The sequence below is a fragment of the Salmo trutta genome, chromosome 27 (genome assembly GCF_901001165.1).
Source record: "Salmo trutta chromosome 27, fSalTru1.1, whole genome shotgun sequence".
Lineage (NCBI taxonomy): Eukaryota > Metazoa > Chordata > Actinopteri > Salmoniformes > Salmonidae > Salmo > Salmo trutta.
Window position 1 is genome coordinate 46,308,565 of NC_042983.1, and position 18,526 is coordinate 46,327,090.

The 18,526-nt window shown below is 47.2% G+C and overlaps 1 protein-coding gene across 1 annotated transcript in view; it reads left to right on the top strand.

The window, feature by feature from the left end:
- Positions 1 to 18,052: 18,052 nt before the first annotated feature.
- The window catches only part of dmrt1 (doublesex and mab-3 related transcription factor 1), a 60,348-nt gene continuing 59,874 nt past the window's right edge, over positions 18,053 to 18,526 (top strand). Inside the window, exon 1 of the mRNA XM_029718118.1 lies at positions 18,053 to 18,485. Within this exon, the coding sequence (XP_029573978.1) occupies positions 18,270 to 18,485 (216 nt within the window). The 5' untranslated portion in view covers positions 18,053 to 18,269. The remainder of the gene's footprint in view (positions 18,486 to 18,526) is intronic.

Genomic DNA, 18,526 nt, shown 5'->3' on the forward strand with positions numbered 1-18,526 from the left:
GTGAGGCTAGGTCTGGGTGGTGGGAATATGTCTGGGTGGTGAGGCTTGGTCTGGGTGGTGAGGCTTGGTCTGGGTGGTGAGGCTAGTTCTGGTTGGTGAGGCTAGTTCTGGGTGGTAATGCTTGGTCTGGGTGGTGAGGCTAGTTCTGAGTGGTGAGGCTTGGTCTGGGTGGTAATGCTTGGTCTGGGTGGTAATGCTTGGTCTGGGTGGTGAGGCTAGTTCTGGTTGGTGAGGCTAGTTCTGGGTGGTAATGCTTGGTCTGGGTGATAATGCTTGGTCTGGGTGGTGAGGCTTGGTCTGGGTGGTGAGGCTAGTTCTGGTTGGTGAGGCTAGTTCTGGGTGGTAATACTTGGTCTGCGTGGTGAGGCTAGGTCTGGGTGGTGAGGCTAGGTCTGGGTGGTGGGAATATGTCTGGGTGGTGAGGCTTGGTCTGGGTGGTGAGGCTAGTTCTGGGTGGTGAGGTTAGGTCTGGGTGGTGAGGCTAGGTCTGGGTGGTAATGCTTGGTCTGGGTGGTAAACCTTGGTCTGGGTGGTGAGGCTAGGTCTGGGTGGAGAGGCTAGGTCTGGGTGGTGAGGCTAGTTCTGGGTGGTAATGCTTGGTCTGGGTGGTGAGGCTAGTTCTGGGTGGTGAGGCTAGTTCTGGGTGGTGAGGCTAGTTCTGGGTGGTGAGGCTAGTTCTGGGTGGTGAGGCTAGTTCTGGGTGGTGAGGCTAGTTCTGGGTGGTGAGGCTAGTTCTGGATGGTGAGGCTAGTTCTGGGTGGTGAGGCTAGTTCTGAGTGGTGAGGCTTGGTCTGGGTGGTAGAGCTTGGTCTGGGTGGTAATGCTTGGTCTGGGTGGTGAGGCTAGTTCTGGTTGGTGGGGCTAGTTCTGGGTGGTAATACTTGGTCTGGGTGGTGAGGCTAGGTCTGGGTGGTGGGAATATGTCTGGGTGGTGAGGCTTGGTCTGGGTGGTGAGGCTTGGTCTGGGTGGTGAGGCTAGTTCTGGTTGGTGAGTCTAGTTCTGGGTGGTAATGCTTGGTCTGGGTGGTGAGGCTAGTTCTGAGTGGTGAGGCTTGGTCTGGGTGTTATGCTTGGTCTGGGTGGTAATGCTTGGTCTGGGTGGTGAGGCTAGTTCTGGTTGGTGAGGCTAGTTCTGGGTGGTAATGCTTGGTCTGGGTGGTAATGCTTGGTCTGGGTGGTGAGGCTTGGTCTGGGTGGTGAGGCTAGTTCTGGTTGGTGAGGCTAGTTCTGGGTGGTAATACTTGGTCTGGGTGGTGAGGCTAGGTCTGGGTGGTGAGGCTAGGTCTGGGTGGTGGGAATATGTCTGGGTGGTGAGGCTTGGTCTGGGTAGTGAGGCTAGTTCTGGGTGGTGAGGCTACTTCTGGGTGGTGAGGTTAGGTCTGTGTGGTGAGGCTAGGTCTGGGTGGTAATGCTTGGTCTGGGTGGTGAGCCTTGGTCTGGGTGGTGAGGCTAGGTCTGGGTGGTAATACTTGGTCTGGGTGGTGAGGCTTGGTCTGGGTGGAGAGGCTAGGTCTGGGTGGTGAGGCTAGTTCTGGGTGGTAATGCTTGGTCTGGGTGGTGAGGCTAGTTCTGGGTGGTGAGGCTAGTTCTGGGTGGTGAGGCTAGATCTGGGTGGTGAGGCTAGTTCTGGATGGTGAGGCTAGTTCTGGGTGGTGAGGCTAGTTCTGAGTGGTGAGGCTTGGTCTGGGTGGTAATGCTTGGTCTGGGTGGTAATGCTTGGTCTGGGTGGTGAGGCTAGTTCTGGTTGGTGAGGCTAGTTCTGGGTGGTAATGCTTGGTCTGGGTGGCGAGGCTAGTTCTGGTTGGTGAGGCTAGTTCTGGGTGGTAATACTTGGTCTGGGTGGTGAGGCTAGGTCTGGGTGGTGGGAATATGTCTGGGTGGTGAGGCTTGGTCTGGGTGGTGAGGCTTGTTCTGCGTGGTGAGGCTAGTTCTGGGTGGTAATACTTGGTCTGGCTAGTTCTGGTTGGTGAGGCTAGTTCTGGGTGGTAATGCTTGGTCTGGGTGGTGAGGCTAGGTCTGGGTGGTGAGGCTAGTTCTGGGTGGTAATGCTTGGTCTGGGTGGTGAGGCTTGGTCTGGGTGGAAAGGCTAGGTCTGGGAGGTGAGGCTAGTTCTGGTTGGTGAGGCTAGATCTGGGTGGTAATGCTTGGTCTGGGTGGTGAGGCTAGTTCTGGGTGGTAAGGCTAGTTCTGGGTGGTGAGGCTAGTTCTGGGTGGTGAGGCTTGGTCTGGGTGGTGAGGCTTGGTCTGGGTGGTGAGGCTAGTTCTGTTTGGTGAGACTAGTTCTGGGTGGTGAGGCTAGTTCTGGGTGGTAATGCTTGGTCTGGGTGGTGAGGCTAGTTCTGAGTGGTAATGCTTGGTCTGGGTGGTGAGGCTAGTTCTGGTTGGTGAGGCTAGTTCTGGGTGGTAATGCTTGGTCTGGGTGGTGAGGCTTGGTCTGGGTGGTGAGGCTAGGTCTGGGTGGTGAGGTTTGGTCTGGGTGGTGAGGCTAGTTCTGGGTGGTAATGCTTGGTCTGGGTAGTGAGGCTAGTTCTGAGTGGTGAGGCTTGGTCTGGGTGGTAATGCTTGGTCTGGGTGGGGAGGCTAGTTCTGGTTGGTGAGGCTAGTTCTGGGTGGTAATGCTTGGTCTGGGTGGTCATGCTTGGTCTGGGTGGTGAGGCTTGGTCTGGATGGTGAGGCTAGTTCTGGTTGGTGAGGCTAGTTCTGGGTGGTAATACTTGGTCTGGGTGGTGAGGCTAGGTCTGGGTGGTGAGACTAGGTCTGGGTGGTGGGATTATGTCTGGGTGGTGAGGCTTGGTCTGGGTGGTGAGGCTAGTTCTGGGTGGTGAGGCTTGGTCTGGGTGGTAATGCTTGGTCTGTGTGGTGAGGCTAGTTCTGGGTGGTGAGGCTTGGTCTGGGTGGTAATGCTTGGTCTGGGTGGTAATGCTTGGTCTGGGTGGTGAGGATAGTTCTGGTTGGTGAGGCTAGTTCTGGGTGGTAATGCTTGGTCTGGGTGGTAATGCTTGGTCTGGGTGGTGAGGCTTGGTCTGGGTGGTGAGGCTAGTTCTGGTTGGTGGGGCTAGTTCTGGGTGGTAATACTTGGTCTGGGTGGTGAGGCTAGGTCTGGGTGGTGGGAATATGTCTGGGTGGTGAGGCTTGGTCTGGGTGGTGAGGCTTGGTCTGGGTGGTGAGGCTAGTTCTGGTTGGTGAGGCTAGTTCTGGGTGGTAATGCTTGGTCTGGCTAGTTCTGGTTGGTGAGGCTAGTTCTGGGTGGTAATGCTTGGTCTGGGTGGTGAGGCTAGTTCTGGTTGGTGAGGCTAGTTCTGGGTGGTAATAATTGGTCTGGGTGGTGAGGCTAGTTCTGGGTGGTAAGGCTAGTTCTGGGTGGTGAGGCTAGTTCTGGGTGGTGAGGCTAGTTCTGGGTGGTGAGGCTTGGTCTGGGTGGTGAGGCTTGGTCTGGGTGGTGAGGCTTGGTCTGGGTGGTGAGGCTAGTTCTGGTTGGTGAGACTAGTTCTGGGTGGTGAGGCTAGTTCTGGGTGGTAATGCTTGGTCTGGGTGGTGAGGCTAGTTCTGAGTGGTAATGCTTGGTCTGGGTGGTGAGGCTAGTTCTGGTTGGTGAGGCTAGTTCTGGGTGGTAATGCTAGGTCTGGGTGGTGAGGCTTGGTCTGGGTGGTGAGGTTAGGTCTGGGTGGTGAGTCTAGTTCTGGGTGGTAATGCTTGGTCTGGGTAGTGAGGCTAGTTCTGAGTGGTGAGGCTTGGTCTGGGTGGTAATGCTTGGTCTGGGTGGTAATGCTTGGTCTTGTTGGTGAGGCTAGTTCTGGTTGGTGACACTAGTTCTGGGTGGTAATGCTTGGTCTGGGTGGTAATGCTTGGTCTGGGTGGTGAGGCTTGGTCTGGGTGGTGAGGCTAGGTCTGGGTGGTAATACTTGGTCTGGGTGGTGAGGCTTGGTCTGGGTGGAGAGGCTAGGTCTGGGTGGTGAGGCTAGTTCTGGGAGGTGAGGCTAGTTCTGGGTGGTGAGGCTAGTTCTGGGTGGTGAGGCTTGGCCTGGCTGGTGAGGCTTGGTCTGGGTGGTGAGGCTAGTTCTGGATGGTGAGGCTAGTTCTGGGTGGTGAGGCTAGGTCTGGGTGGTGGGAATATGTCTGGGTGTATATGTCTGGGTGGTGAGGCTTGGTCTGGGTGGTGAGGCTAGTTCTGGGTGGTGAGGCTAGTTCTGGGTGGTGAGGTTAGGTCTGGGTGGTGAGGCTAGGTCTGGGTGGTAATGCTTGGTATGGGTGGTGAGGCTTGGTCTGGGTGGTGAGGCTAGGTCTGGGTGGTAATACTTGGTCTGGGTGGTGATGCTTGGTCTGGGTGGAGATGCTAGGTCTGGATGGTGAGGCTAGTTCTGGGTGGTGAGGCTAGTTCTGAGTGGTGAGGCTTGGTCTGGGTGGTAATGCTTGGTCTGGGTGGTGAGGCTAGTTCTGGTTGGTGAGGCTAGTTCTGGGTGGTAATGCTTGGTCTGGGTGGTAATGCTTGGTCTGGGTGGTGAGGCTTGGTCTGGGTGGTGAGGCTAGTTCTGGTTGGTAAGGCTAGTTCTGGGTGGTAATAATTGGTCTGGGTGGTAATGCTTGGTCTGGGTGGTGAGGCTTGGTCTGGGTGGTGAGTCTAGTTCTGGTTGGTGAGGCTAGTTCTGGGTGGTAATACTTGGTCTGGGTGGTGAGGCTAGGTCTGGGTGGTGGGAATATGTCTGGGTGGTGAGGCTTGGTCTGGGTGGTGAGGCTTGTTCTGCGTGGTGAGGCTAGTTCTGGGTGGTGAGGCTAGTTCTGGTTGGTGAGACTAGTTCTGGGTGGTAATACTTGGTCTGGGTGGTGACGCTTGGTCTGGGTGGAGAGGCTAGGTCTGGGTGGTGAGGCTAGATCTGGGTGGTAATGCTTGGTCTGGGTGGTGAGGCTAGTTCTGGGTGGTGAGGCTAGTTCTGGGTAGTGAGGCTTGGTCTGGGTGGTAATGCTTGGTCTGGGTGGTGAGGCTAGTTCTGAGTGGTAATGCTTGGTCTGGGTGGTGAGGCTAGTTCTGGTTGGTGAGGCTAGTTCTGGGTGGTAATGCTTGGTCTGGGTGGTAATGCTTGGTCTGGGTGGTGAGGCTTGGTCTGGGTGGTGAGGCTAGTTCTGGTTGGTGAGGCTAGTTCTGGGTGGTAATACTTGGTCTGGGTGGTGAGGCTAGGTCTGGGTGGTGGGAATATGTCTGGGTGGTGAGGCTTGGTCTGGGTGGTGAGGCTTGGTCTGGGTGGTGAGGCTAGGTCTGGGTGGTAATGCTTGGTCTGGGTGGTGAGGCTTGGTCTGAGTGGTGAGGCTAGGTCTGGGTGGTAATACTTGGTCTGGGTGGTGAGGCTTTGTCTGGGTGGATAGGCTAGGTCTGGGTGGTGAGGCTAGTTCTGGGTGGTAATTATTGGTCTAGGTGGTGAGGCGAGTTCTGGTTGGTGAGGCTAGTTCTGGGTGGTGAGGCTAGTTCTGAGTGGTGAGGCTTGGTCTGGGTGGTAATGCTTGGTCTGGGTGGTAATGCTTGGTCTGGGTGGTGAGGCTAGTTCTGGTTGGTGAGGCTAGTTCTGGGTGGTAATGCTTGGTCTGGGTGGTGAGGCTAGGTCTGGGTGGTGGGAATATGTCTGGGTGGTGAGGCTTGGTCTGGGTGGTGAGGCTAGGTCTGGGTGGTAATGCTTGGTCTGCGTGGTGAGGCTAGGTCTGGGTAGGGAGGCTAGGTCTGGGTGGTGAGGCTAGGTCTGGGTGGTGAGGCTAGGTCTGGGTTGTGAGGCTAGGTCTGGGTTGTGAGGCTAGGTCTGGGTAGGGTGGCTAGGTCTGCGTGGTGAGGCTTGGTCTGGGTGGTGAGGCTAGTTCTGGGTGGTAATGCTTGGTCTGGGTGGTGAGGCTAGGTCTGGGTGGTAATGCTTGGTCTGGGTGGTGAGGCTAGGTCTGGGTAGGGAGACTAGGTCTGGGTGGTAATGCTTTGTCTGGGTGGTAATGCTTGGTCTGGGTGGTGAGGGTGAGTGTGTGTCTTTGGTCTTCAGTCCAGTGGTTGATCTGGGTGGTAATGCTTGGTCTGGGTGGTGAGGCTTGGTCTGGGTGGTGAGGCTTGGTCTGGGTGGTAATGCTTGGTCTGGGTGGTAATGCTTGGTCTGGGTGGTGGGGCTTGGTCTGGGTGGTGAGGGTGAGTGTGTGTCTTTGGTCTTCAGTCCAGTGGTTGATGGTCTTTAAATCAAATTAAATTAAATTGTATTTGTCACATGCGTCAAATACAACAGGTGTAGACCTTACAGTAAAATGCTGACTTACAAGCTCTTAACCAACAATGCTTTAAGAAGTTAAGAAAAAAAGTGTTAAGTAAAAAATAGAGAAGTAAAAATATATATATATGAACTCAGCAAAAAAAGTAACATCCCTTTTTCATGACCCTGTCATTCAAAGATAATTCGTAAAAATCCAACTACTTCACAGATCTTCATTGTAAAGGGTTAAACACTGTTTCCCATGCTTGTTCAATGAACCATAAACATTTAATAAACATGCACCTGTTGAACGGTCGTTAAGACATTAACAGCTTACAGACGGTAGGCAATTAAGGTCACAGTTATGAAAACTTAGGACACTAAAGAGGCCTTCTACTGATTCTGAAAAACACCGAAGTAAAGATGCCCAGGGTCCCTGCTTATCTGCGTGAACGTGCCTTAGGTATGCTGCAAGGAGGCATGAGGACAGCAGATGTAGCCAGGGCAATAAATTGCAATATCCGTACTGTGAGACGCCTAAGACAGCGCTACAGCGAGACAGGATGGACAGATGATCGTCCTCGCAGTGGCAGACCACGTGTAACAACACCTGCACAGGATCGGTACATCCGAACATCACACCTGCGGGACAGGTACAGGATGGCAACAACAACTGCCCGAGTTACACCAGGAACGCACAATCTCTCCATCAGTGCTCAAACTGTCCGCAAAAGGCTGAGAGAGGCTGGACTGGGGGCTTGTAGGCCTGTTGTAAGGCAGGTCCTCACCAGACATCACCGGCAACAACGTCGCCTATGGGCACAAACCCACTGTCGCTGGACCAGACAGGAATGTCAAAAAGTGCTCTTCACTGGCGAGTCGCGGTTTTGTGTCACCAGAGGTGATGGTCGAATTCGTGTTTATCGTCGAAGGAATGAGCGTTACACCGAGGCCTGTACTCTGGAGCGGGATCGATTTGGAGGTGGAGGGTCTGTCATGGTCTGGGGCGGTGTGTCACAGCATCATCGGACTGAGCTTGTTGTCATTGCAGACAATCTCAACGCTGTGCGTTACAGGGAGAACATCCTCCACCCTCATGTGGTACCCTTCCGGCAGGCTCATCCTGACATGACTCTCCAGCATGACAATGCCACCAGCCATACTGCTCGTTCTGTGCGTGATTTCCTGCAAGACTGGAATGTCAGTGTTCTGCCATGACCAGCGAAGAGCCCGGATCTCAATCCCATTGAGCACGACTGGGACCTGTTGGATCGAAGGGTGAGGGCTAGGGCCATTCCGCCCAGAAATGTCCGGGAACTTGCAGGTGCCTTGGTGGAAGAGTGGAGTAACATCTCACAGCAAGAACTGGCAAATCTGTTGCAGTCCATGAGGAGGAGATGCACTGCAGTACTTATACCACTTGCCGTGCGGTAGCAGAGAGAACAGTCTATGATTAGGGTGGTTGGAGTCTTTTACAATTTTTAGGGCCTTCCTCTGACACCACCTGGTGGTGAGGTCCTGGATGGCAGGAAGCTTGGCCCCAGTGATGTACTGGGCCGTATGCACTACCCTCTGTAGTGCCTTGTGGTCGGAGACCAAACAGTTGCCGTACCAGGCAGTGATGCAACCAGTAAGGATGCTCTCGATGGTCCAGCTGTCGAACCTTTTGAGGATCTGAGGACCCATACCAAATCTTTTCAGTCTCCTGAGGGGGAATAGGTTTTGTTGTGCCCTCTTCACAACTGCCTTAGCATGCTTGGACCATGTTAGTTTGTTGGTGATATGGACGCCAAGGAACTTGAAGCTCTCAACCTGCTCCACTACAGCCCCGTCGATGAGAATGGGGGCGTGCTCGGTTCTCCTTTTCCTGTAGTCCACAACCATCTCCTTTGTCTTGATCATGTTGATGGAGAGGTTGTTTTCCTGGATCCACACAGCAAGGTCTCTGACCTCCTCCCTATAGGCTGTCTCGTTGTTGTCGGTGATCAAACCTACCACTGTTGTGTCATCGGCAAACTTAATGATGGTGTTGGAGTCGTGCTTGGCCCTGCAGTCATGAGTGAACAGGGAGTACAGGAGGGGACTGAGCACGCACCCCTGAGGGGCCCCTGTGTTGATGATCAGCGTGGCGGATGGGTTGTTACCTACCTTCACCACCTGGGGGCGGCCCGTCAGGAAGTCCAGGATCCAGTTGCAGAGGGAGGTGTTTAGTCCCAGGGTCCTTAGCTTATTGATGAGCTTGAGGGTACTATGGTGCTGAACGCTGAGCTGTAGTCAATGAATAGCATTCTCACATAGGTGTTCCTTTGTCCAGGTGGGAAAGGGCAGTGTGGAGTGCAATAGAGATTGCATCATCTGTGGATCTATTGGGGCGGTATGCAAATTGGAGTGGGTCTAGGGTTTCTGGGATAATGGTGTTGATGTGAGCCATGACCAGCCTTTCAAAGCACTTCATGGCTACTGACATGAGTGCTACGGGTCTGTAGTCATTTTGGCAGGTTGCCTTTGTGGTCTTGGGCTCAGGGACTATGGTGGTCTGCTTGAAACATGTTGGTATTACAGACTTGGACAGGGAGAGGTTGAAAATGTCAGTGAAGACACTTGCCAGTTGGTCAGTGCATGCTCGCAGTACACGTCCTGGTAATCCGTCTGGCCCTGCGGCCTTGTGAATGTTGACCTGTTTAAAGGTCTTACTCACATCGGCTGCGGATGGGACGACGTCATCGATGTACTTATTGATGGGGCGACAGGTAGCCTTGTGGTTAGAGTGTTGGGCCAGTAACCGAAAGGTTGCTGGATTGAATCCCTGAGCTGACAAGGTAAAAATCTGTCGTTCTGCCCCTGAACAAGGCAGTTAACCCACTGTTCCTAGGATGTCATTGTCAATAAGAATTTGTTCTTAACTGACTTGCCTGGTTAAATAAATAAATAAATAAAATAAAAAATAAATTGATGAAGCCAATGACTGATGTGGTGTACTCCTCAATGCCATCGGAGGAATCCTGGAACATATTCCAGTCTGTGCTAGCAAAACAGTCATGTAGCTTAGCATCTGCTTCATCTGACCACTTTTTTATTGACCGTGTCGCTGGTACTAAAAGTAAAGGTGAAGGTGATGTAGAATGTTTTTTTCCTCTGGTTGCATATTTAACATGCTGATAGAAATTTGGAAAAACAGATTTAAGTTTCCCTGCATTAAAGTCCCCGGCCACTAGGAGTGCCGCCTCTGGATGAGCGTTTTCCTGTTTGCGTTGTGCAAACTACCTGCCCTCCAGGACACCTACAGCACCCGATGTCACAGGAAGGCCAAAAAGATAATCAAGGACAACAACCATCCGAGCCACTGCCTGTTCACCCCGCTATCATCCAGAAGGTGAGGTCAGTACAGGTGCATCAAAGCTGGGACCAAGAGACTGAAAAACAGCTTCTATCTCAAGGCCATCAGACTGTTAAATAGCCATCACTAGCTGGCTAGCACCCGGTTACTTAACCCTGCACCTTAGAGGCTGCTGCCCTATATACAGACACATGGAATCACTGGTCACTTTAATAATGGAATCACTGGTGTCGTGTCTTTGGCTATGCCGGATTAAGTGATATGACATGCTAACCTATAAAATTCTTTCTCTGTAATTAATATTACCTGATTAAGCTAATCATGTAAATGTAATTAACTAGAAAGTCGGGGCACCACGGAAGAACGTTTATAGAGCCGTTATCTTCCGAATAAACTCTTAAAATACTTAGTAATATTTTACATCGATAGCAGTCAATATTAACCCTTATCTTATTTGCAGTCTCATAATGAAAGTTGTAAATTCTTGGTTATCTTCACGAACCCTGGCTAACAAGTTGAATCAGCAATACAAAATTGGGTTTAATTATTTATTTACTAAATACCTAACTAATCACACAGAATTGCAAATACACAGAACACCAATGATGTCATACAGAAAACGTCCCGGTGGACGGAACCTGGTTACACACAGGAAAGGGGGTTGGGCTTGAATGAAATAGCGGGAAGACTTAGGAACAAAGAAACAGCAGCTATGCTATCGTAAATACATTATCTTATGCATTCTAAATTACCGCCCATTTGGAAAAGGAAAATGCAATAAATATTTACTCTGAGCTGCGCTTCGGTAGATTGGTCGTAGATGCTGGCCGGGTTGGCCAACAGATCTTCCTGTAGTGGAAGAATGTCAATGGTGGTAAATTGGATACGAGGTGGTATCTTCGTCTGGTTGTTAGACTGGATCCGTCGTCCGTCCTTTCCTAGCCCACGTTAGCAGCGGCTAACTCAACGGCTAGGAAGTATCACTTCTGTAGTGAATAAGCTCAAAGTTCATACCAGTTCATACCATAGCTCACGCCAAGGTTGGCTTAGTTCTGTCCTTGATATGGTTTAGTTAACATGTGTGTCCTTCTGACGTAGAGGCTGCAGACCTCCCGTACTGGAACTCCTGAATGTCTTTTCGTCAAAGGCTTATATAGTGGAGAGGGGGGTAGGAGGTGTTTCATCGTTTATAACCCCCTGTCTCTTCACAGGGTTGGCCACTGATCGAGCAGGGCACTTTCCTTATGAAAACCCAATTCTCTCATTTGGAAGCTAAAATTACATTTAATCTCCTAACAAACAATTTCAATATCAAACATTTCAATTGCATAACAATTCCATGTGACTCTGATAACTAGAGGGTGTATACTTTCTCAGGTACAGTTTATGTCGTCCTGTCATCAATCATAATGTCCCAGATAACAATGAACTGACCTCCATACTCATTACGTTATCAAGCATATTTCCAACTGGTTTTATTACCAAAATATGGTTCCTTTTCCCCATTTGTTTGATGTTCCCAGACTCTCTATATTTAACACAGGCTATTCAAGTCCTTCAGTAGGGTCAGAGAGAGAGGGGAAGGGAGAAAGGTATTTATGGGGGGGTCATAAACCTTACCCACAGGCCAACGTCATGACACTGGTCATTTTAATCATGTTTACATACTGCTTTACTCCTCTCATATGTATATACTGTATTCTATTCTACTGTATTTTAGTCAACGCCACTCCGATATTACTCGTCCTAATATTTATATATTTCTTAATTCCATTATTTTACTTTTAGATGTGTGTATTGTTGTGAATTGTTAGATACAACTGCACTGTTGGAGCTAGGAACACAAGAATGACTCTACACCTGCAATAACATCTGCTAAATATGTGTATGGACCAATAATATCTGTTAAATATGGACCAATAACATCTGTTAAATATGGACCAATAACATCTGTTAAATATGGACCAATAACATCTGTTAAATATGGACCAATAACATCTGTTAAATATGGACCAATAACATCTGTTAAATATGGACCAATAAAATCTGTTAAATATGGACCAATAACATCTGTTAAATATGTGTATGGACCAATAACATCTGTTAAATATGGACCAATAACATCTGTTAAATATGGACCAATAACATCTGTTAAATATGGACCAATAACATCTGTTAAATATGGACCAATAAAATCTGTTAAATATGGACCAATAACATCTGTTAAATATGTGTATGGACCAATAACATCTGTTAAATATGGACCAATAACATCTGTTAAATATGGACCAATAACATCTGTTAAATATGTGTATGGACCAATAACATCTGTTAAATATGGACCAATAACATCTGTTAAATATGGACCAATAACATCTGTTAAATATGTGTATGGACCAATAACATCTGTTAAATATGGACCAATAACATCTGTTAAATATGGACCAATAACATCTGTTAAATATGGACCAATAACATCTGTTAAATATGGACCAATAAAATCTGTTAAATATGGACCAATAACATCTGTTAAATATGTGTATGGACCAATAACATCTGTTAAATATGGACCAATAACATCTGTTAAATATGGACCAATAACATCTGTTAAATATGGACCAATAACATCTGTTAAATATGGACCAATAACATCTGTTAAATATGGACCAATAAAATCTGTTAAATATGGACCAATAACATCTGTTAAATATGGACCAATAACATCTGTTAAATATGGACCAATAACATCTGTTAAATATGTGTATGGACCAATAACATCTGTTAAATATGGACCAATAACATCTGTTAAATATGTGTATGGACCAATAACATCTGTTAAATATGGACCAATAACATCTGTTAAATATGGACCAATAACATCTGTTAAATATGTGTATGGACCAATAACATCTGTTAAATATGGACCAATAACATCTGTTAAATATGGACCAATAACATCTGTTAAATATGTGACTGCTATGATTAAGCAATAAGGCCCAAGGGGGTGTGGTATATGGCCAATATACCACGGCTAAGTTATTAAGCATGACGCAACACGGAGTACCTGGATACAGATGTTAGCCGTGGTATATTGGCCATATACCACAAACCCCCGGTGTGTCTTATTTCTATTATAAACTGGTTAACAAATCAAATCAAATGAAATTGTATTGGTCACATACACATGGTTATCAGATGTTAATGCGAGTGTAGAGAAATGCTGGTGCTTCTAGTTCCGACAGTAATATCTGGAGTATACATGGAGTGTGCGACTTTCTTTATTTTGATAGTTTATAGTTTATTCGCCGTTAATCAGCACCTCCACACAAACTATTATTCTGGGTGTGCGCCAGCTCATGTTTTTTTAGTGCAGTAATATCTAACAAGTAATCTAACAATTCCCCAACAACTACCTAATACACACATCTAAAGGGGTGAATGAGAATATGTACATATAAATATATGGATGAGCGATGGCCGAGCAGCATAGGCAAGGTTCAGTAGATGGTATAGAGTACAGAATATACATATGATATGAGTAATGTAAGATATGTCAACAATATTAAAGTGGCATTGTTTAAAGTGACTAGTGATCCATTTATTAAAGTGTCCAGTGATCGGGTCTCAATGTAGGCAGCAGCCTCTCTGAGTTAGTGATTGCTGTTTAGCAGTCTGATGGCCTTGAGATAGAAGCTGTTTTTCAGTCTCTCGGTCCCAGCTTTGATGCACCAGTACTGACCTCACCTTCTGGATGATGGCGGGGTGAACAGGCAGTGGCTCGGATAGTTGTTGTCCTTGATTATCTTTTTGGCCTTCCTGTGACATCAGGTGTTGTAGGTGTCATGGAGGGCAGGTAGTTTGCACCCGGTGATGCGTTGTGCAGACCTCACCACCCTCTGGAGAGCCTTCCGGTTATGGGCGGAGCAGTTGCCGTACCAGGCGGTGATACAGCCCGACAGGATGCTCTCAATTGTGCATTTGTAAAAGTTTGTGAGGGTTTTGGGTGACAAGCCAAATTTCTTCAGCCTCCTGAGGTTGAAGAGGCGCTGTTTCGCCTTCTTCACCACACTGTCTGTGTGGGTGGACCATTTCAGTTTGTCTGTGATGTATACGCAGAGGAACTTAAAACTTTCCACCTTCTCCACTGCTGTCCCGTCGATGTGGATAGGGGGGTGCTCCCTCTGCTGTTTCCTGAAGTCCACGATCAGCTCCTTTGTTTTGTTGACGTTGATTAGAACGATAAAAAGTATTTTTTTTGTCAAACCTGTGGTATATGGTCTGATATACCACGGCTTTCAGCCAATCTGCATTCATGGATCAAACCAGGTATATAATTGTAAATAAATCCCCTTTACGCATGTGCATAACTATAGATAAATCCGACAGGAGAGTTTGTTGCTCAGAGATCTCGAAATCTCTGAGCAAGAAACACTTGGATGAACATGAAAAAACAAATGTTGAATTATTTTCTAGCTCCCGAGTGGCACAGTGGTCTAAGGCACTGCATCTCAGTGCTGTAGGTGTTGAACCAGACCCTGTCTGGTTGAACCAGACCCTGAAATCTCTGAGCAACAAACTCTCCTGTCGGATTTATCTATAGTTATGCACATGCGTAAAGGGGATTTATTTACAATTATATACCTGGTTTGATCCATGAATGCAGATTGGCTGAAAGCCGTGGTATATCAGACCATATACCACAGGTTTGACCAAAAAAATACTTTTTATCGTTGAACCAGACCCTGGTTCAATTCCAGGCTGTATCACAACCCGGCTGTGATTGGGAGTCCCATAGGGCAGCGCACAATTGGCCAGCATCGTCCGGGTTAGGGTTTGGCCGGGGTAGACCGTCATTGTAAATAAGAATGTGTTCTTGACTAGTTAAATAAAGGGTACATGAAAAAAATCTGGCAATTGTGCTGTTATTATGTGCCAGATTTCAAGACTATAAACCGTTATAAATGGCCCGTTTGTGAGATTGACTTGTCAATCTAATGCGTTTTAACACATGATCGGCAATTGAGATAGAGCTTTGATACCTTACAACTTAATGAACTTAACATGTCCATAATAACATAAGGCTACGGCAACAATACATTTTTTATTAACTAAACAGAATGACATTTAGGCTGCAATATGTTATGGCCAAGAGGGGCCATCATGGGAGCCTACATAAGAAGAATAGGGAACAACTAATACAAATGATGGAATAGATTAAAAATCTGAGGATTGGATAACAAATCTGAGGAATGGATAACACATCTGACGAATGGATAACAAATCTGAGGGATGGATAACACATCTGAGGTACTGGATAACACATCTGAGGTACTGGATAACACATCTGAGGGATGGATAACACATCTGAGGGATGGATAACACATCTGAGGGATGGATAACACATATGAGGGATGGATAACACATCTGAGGGATGGATAACACATCTGAGGGATGGATAACACATCTGAGGGATGGATAACACATCTGAGGAATGGATAACACATCTGAGGGAATGATAACACATCTGAGGAATGGATAACACATCTGAGGAATGGATAACACATCTGAGGGATGAATAACACATCTGAGGAATGGATAACACATCTGAGGGAATGATAACACATCTGAGGAATGGATAACACATCTGAGGAATGGATAACACATCTGAGGGATGGATAACACATCTGAGGGAATGATAACACATCTGAGGAATGGATAACAAATCTGAGGAATGGATAACAAATCTGAGGTACTGGATAACAAATCTGAGGTATGGATAACAAATCTGAGGGATGGATAACACATCTGAGGAATGGATAACAAATCTGAGTAATGGATAACAAATCTGAGGTACTGGATAACAAATCTGAGGTATGGATAACAAATCTGAGGGATGGATAACAAATCTGAGGGATTGATAACAAATCTGAGTAATGGATAACAAATCTGAGGAATGGATAACAAATCTGAGGAATGGATAACAAATCTGAGGGATGGATAACAAATCTGAGGGATTGATAACAAATCTGAGGAATGGATAACAAATCTGAGGAATGGATAACACATCTGAGGGATGGATAACAAATCTGAGGCATTGATAACAAATCTGAGGGATGGATAACACATCTGAGGGATGGATAACACATCTGAGGGATGGATAAAACATCTGAGGAATGGATAACAAATCTGAGGGATGGATAACAAATCTGAGGGATGGATAACAAATCTGAGGAATGGATAACACATCTGAGGGATGGATAACACATCTGAGGGATGGATAACAAATCTGAGGTAATGGATAACAAATCTGAGGAATGGATAACACATCTGAGGGATGAATAACACATCTGAGGAATGGATAACACATCTGAGGGATTGGATAACACATCTGAGGGATGGATAACACATCTGAGGAATGGCTGATTTCTGTTCTCCACCATGACCCTTAAGGGGCGCTGTAGGGCTACAGATTCGAATCCCAGTTTCAACTGGAACTTCTTCATCTTCTCTGGTAATAATGACATTCGCAACAGTTGAATGTGCATTCCGCCGCCTACTGCGCCGGTGGATAATACGGATGTGGGGTAAAAATCATACAAACTAACAAAAAAATTAACTTTATCTAAACAAAATAAACCTGCTTTAATATTCAATTCTCAAATTCTAAATCGGGTCATTTTCTGGCGTCAGAAGTCCTTGCAGTGCTTCTGCAGTGAAGTCTTGGAGGCCCCAAAACTTTTTAGCTACAAATATAACAATGTCCAGCTTCTTGGACTTCTTAAACACTTGTGCTGTACAATTAATTACTGTGGCTATAAATGGCTAAAAACATCCACCTTCTTCACAACGAGTGTCTCCAGATCACTCGATTGACTTAAAAACATTTGCATCTGGTTGCGGTGCATCCACCTCCATATCTTCTTCAGCCTCTTGACCCTTCGACTTTCTTCACCGCCGCCACTTAGGAGATCTGCTGTACAGCCCTGATCCTTGACACCTTGACCTCTTTCACCCTAACAGGGCACATGGCCATATCTTTTACAATTCCCAAAATGTAGTGGTTTGGACGCAAATGCTCTCACCGCATACCTCACAAATCAAAGCTTCAAATGTTGGGGCAGCAGGTAGCCTAGTGGTTAGAGCATTGGGCCAGTAACCGAAAGGTTGCTGGATTGAATCCCTGAGCTGACAAGGTAAAAATCTGTCGTTCTGCCCCTGAACAAGGCAGTTAACCCACTGTTCCTAGGCTGTCATTGAAAAATAAGAATTTGTTCTTAACTGACTTGCCTGGTTAAATTCAATAAATAAATGTTCAGGTAGAGTCTCCTACAACAATAATATTAACAGGCTTTTCTCCTTCCTTTCATTTACCATACGGGTCAGGTGACGGGCACTGACTACTCCTGGGATTTTCTGACTGAGGGACTCATCATCTATATCCAATGACACTCCAGCTGTAACTCCTTTGGCGGGCGCCCTGCTCCAAGATCAATACAGGTTACTTCTGATGTGGACGAATTCAGCCAGATCAATACAGGTTACCTCTGACGTGGACGAATTCAGCCAGATCAATACAGGTTACTTCTGACGTGGACGAATTCAGCCAGATCAATACAGGTTACTTCTGACGTGGACGAATTCAGCCAGATCAATACATGTTACCTCTGTTCTTCATCGACACAACTAACCAAAACAAGGCCGTTTCTAGATTGAATTCACTGTTTTCTTCACAGTCATTGATAGTACAAATGGATCTCCTAAATGAACCATGTCCAAAAAATGCAGTCCAACGAAAAATGCAAGAAATGCATTAGCCCACAGAGTCTCAAATGGAATATGCCCGAGCCCAGTGTGTTGACTGGGTACAATATGCCACCAGACCTTAACCCGCTTTGGTGCGCTCTGCCAACTGTTTGTTTGCCAAATGTGCTAAACTGAATCACCCTCCTGAAAAATAACATTACTCCAATTGGAATAGTTGTAGTGTATTATATGCAATGGGTGCATGGCCCATAAACACTATGCACATGTTTGTATACTGTAGATTGGTGTCTATTGAGTAGCATTTAGATCATTTATATAATCAGATTTCAACCAAAACCCATATATTAACCAAAATAAGATGCCAGAAAGACGTCATGAAAAATATATGTTAATCTGGTTGTGATCTGGTTAGATGTCCCGATCAAATTTCAACCAGAAAAATATGTCTTCTGAAAAATACTGTCTTATGTCCACTGGGTAGCGTTCAGAGGGCTTCGCAAGGCCACATTTGATAGACCTGGGGCCCTGTTGCCTACATTAACTCTGAGGGAAAGCATTATGTTAAAACAACTTAGATCTTCATAGTACAATGCCAGGATTCATCTGGTCAGCGAGTGGGTAGAGGAGAGGAGGACCCGCCAGGACCGGGCTGGGTCGGCCTAACCATCCCCCCCACGGACCGGAATGTTGAGGTTGATCTGGGCCAAACGGTCCACGGTGACGTTGATGGGTGAGACTACACGTGGGACAGTAACCTTGTAGGTTCTCAATCTTGCTTCAACTTCTCGCGACATTAAAAACTTCAATACTATAAACTCACCGTACTAGATGTCACTTGTGTCGCGAGAGAAGAGCCGTTGGTCGCCGAGCATCAGTGTTGTTTTTTTGTAGCTGAAGATTTTCCTGCAGCTGGTCAGAAACCACTGTCACCATCATCACTAGCTACCACCACCTCAACAATGAGCGACGACGAGCAGACCAAACTGCTGGAGTGTGCCGGTCCCATGTCCGCGTCGCCCGGGAAGAAACCCCCGCGGATGCCCAAGTGTTCCCGGTGCAGGAACCACGGCTACGTGTCGCCGCTGAAGGGACACAAGCGCTTCTGCAACTGGAGAGACTGTCAGTGCCAGAAATGCAAACTGATCGCCGAGCGGCAGAGAGTTATGGCGGCCCAGGTAGGGAAAATACTACAGTTTGCAATAGTGCATTGTGGAAA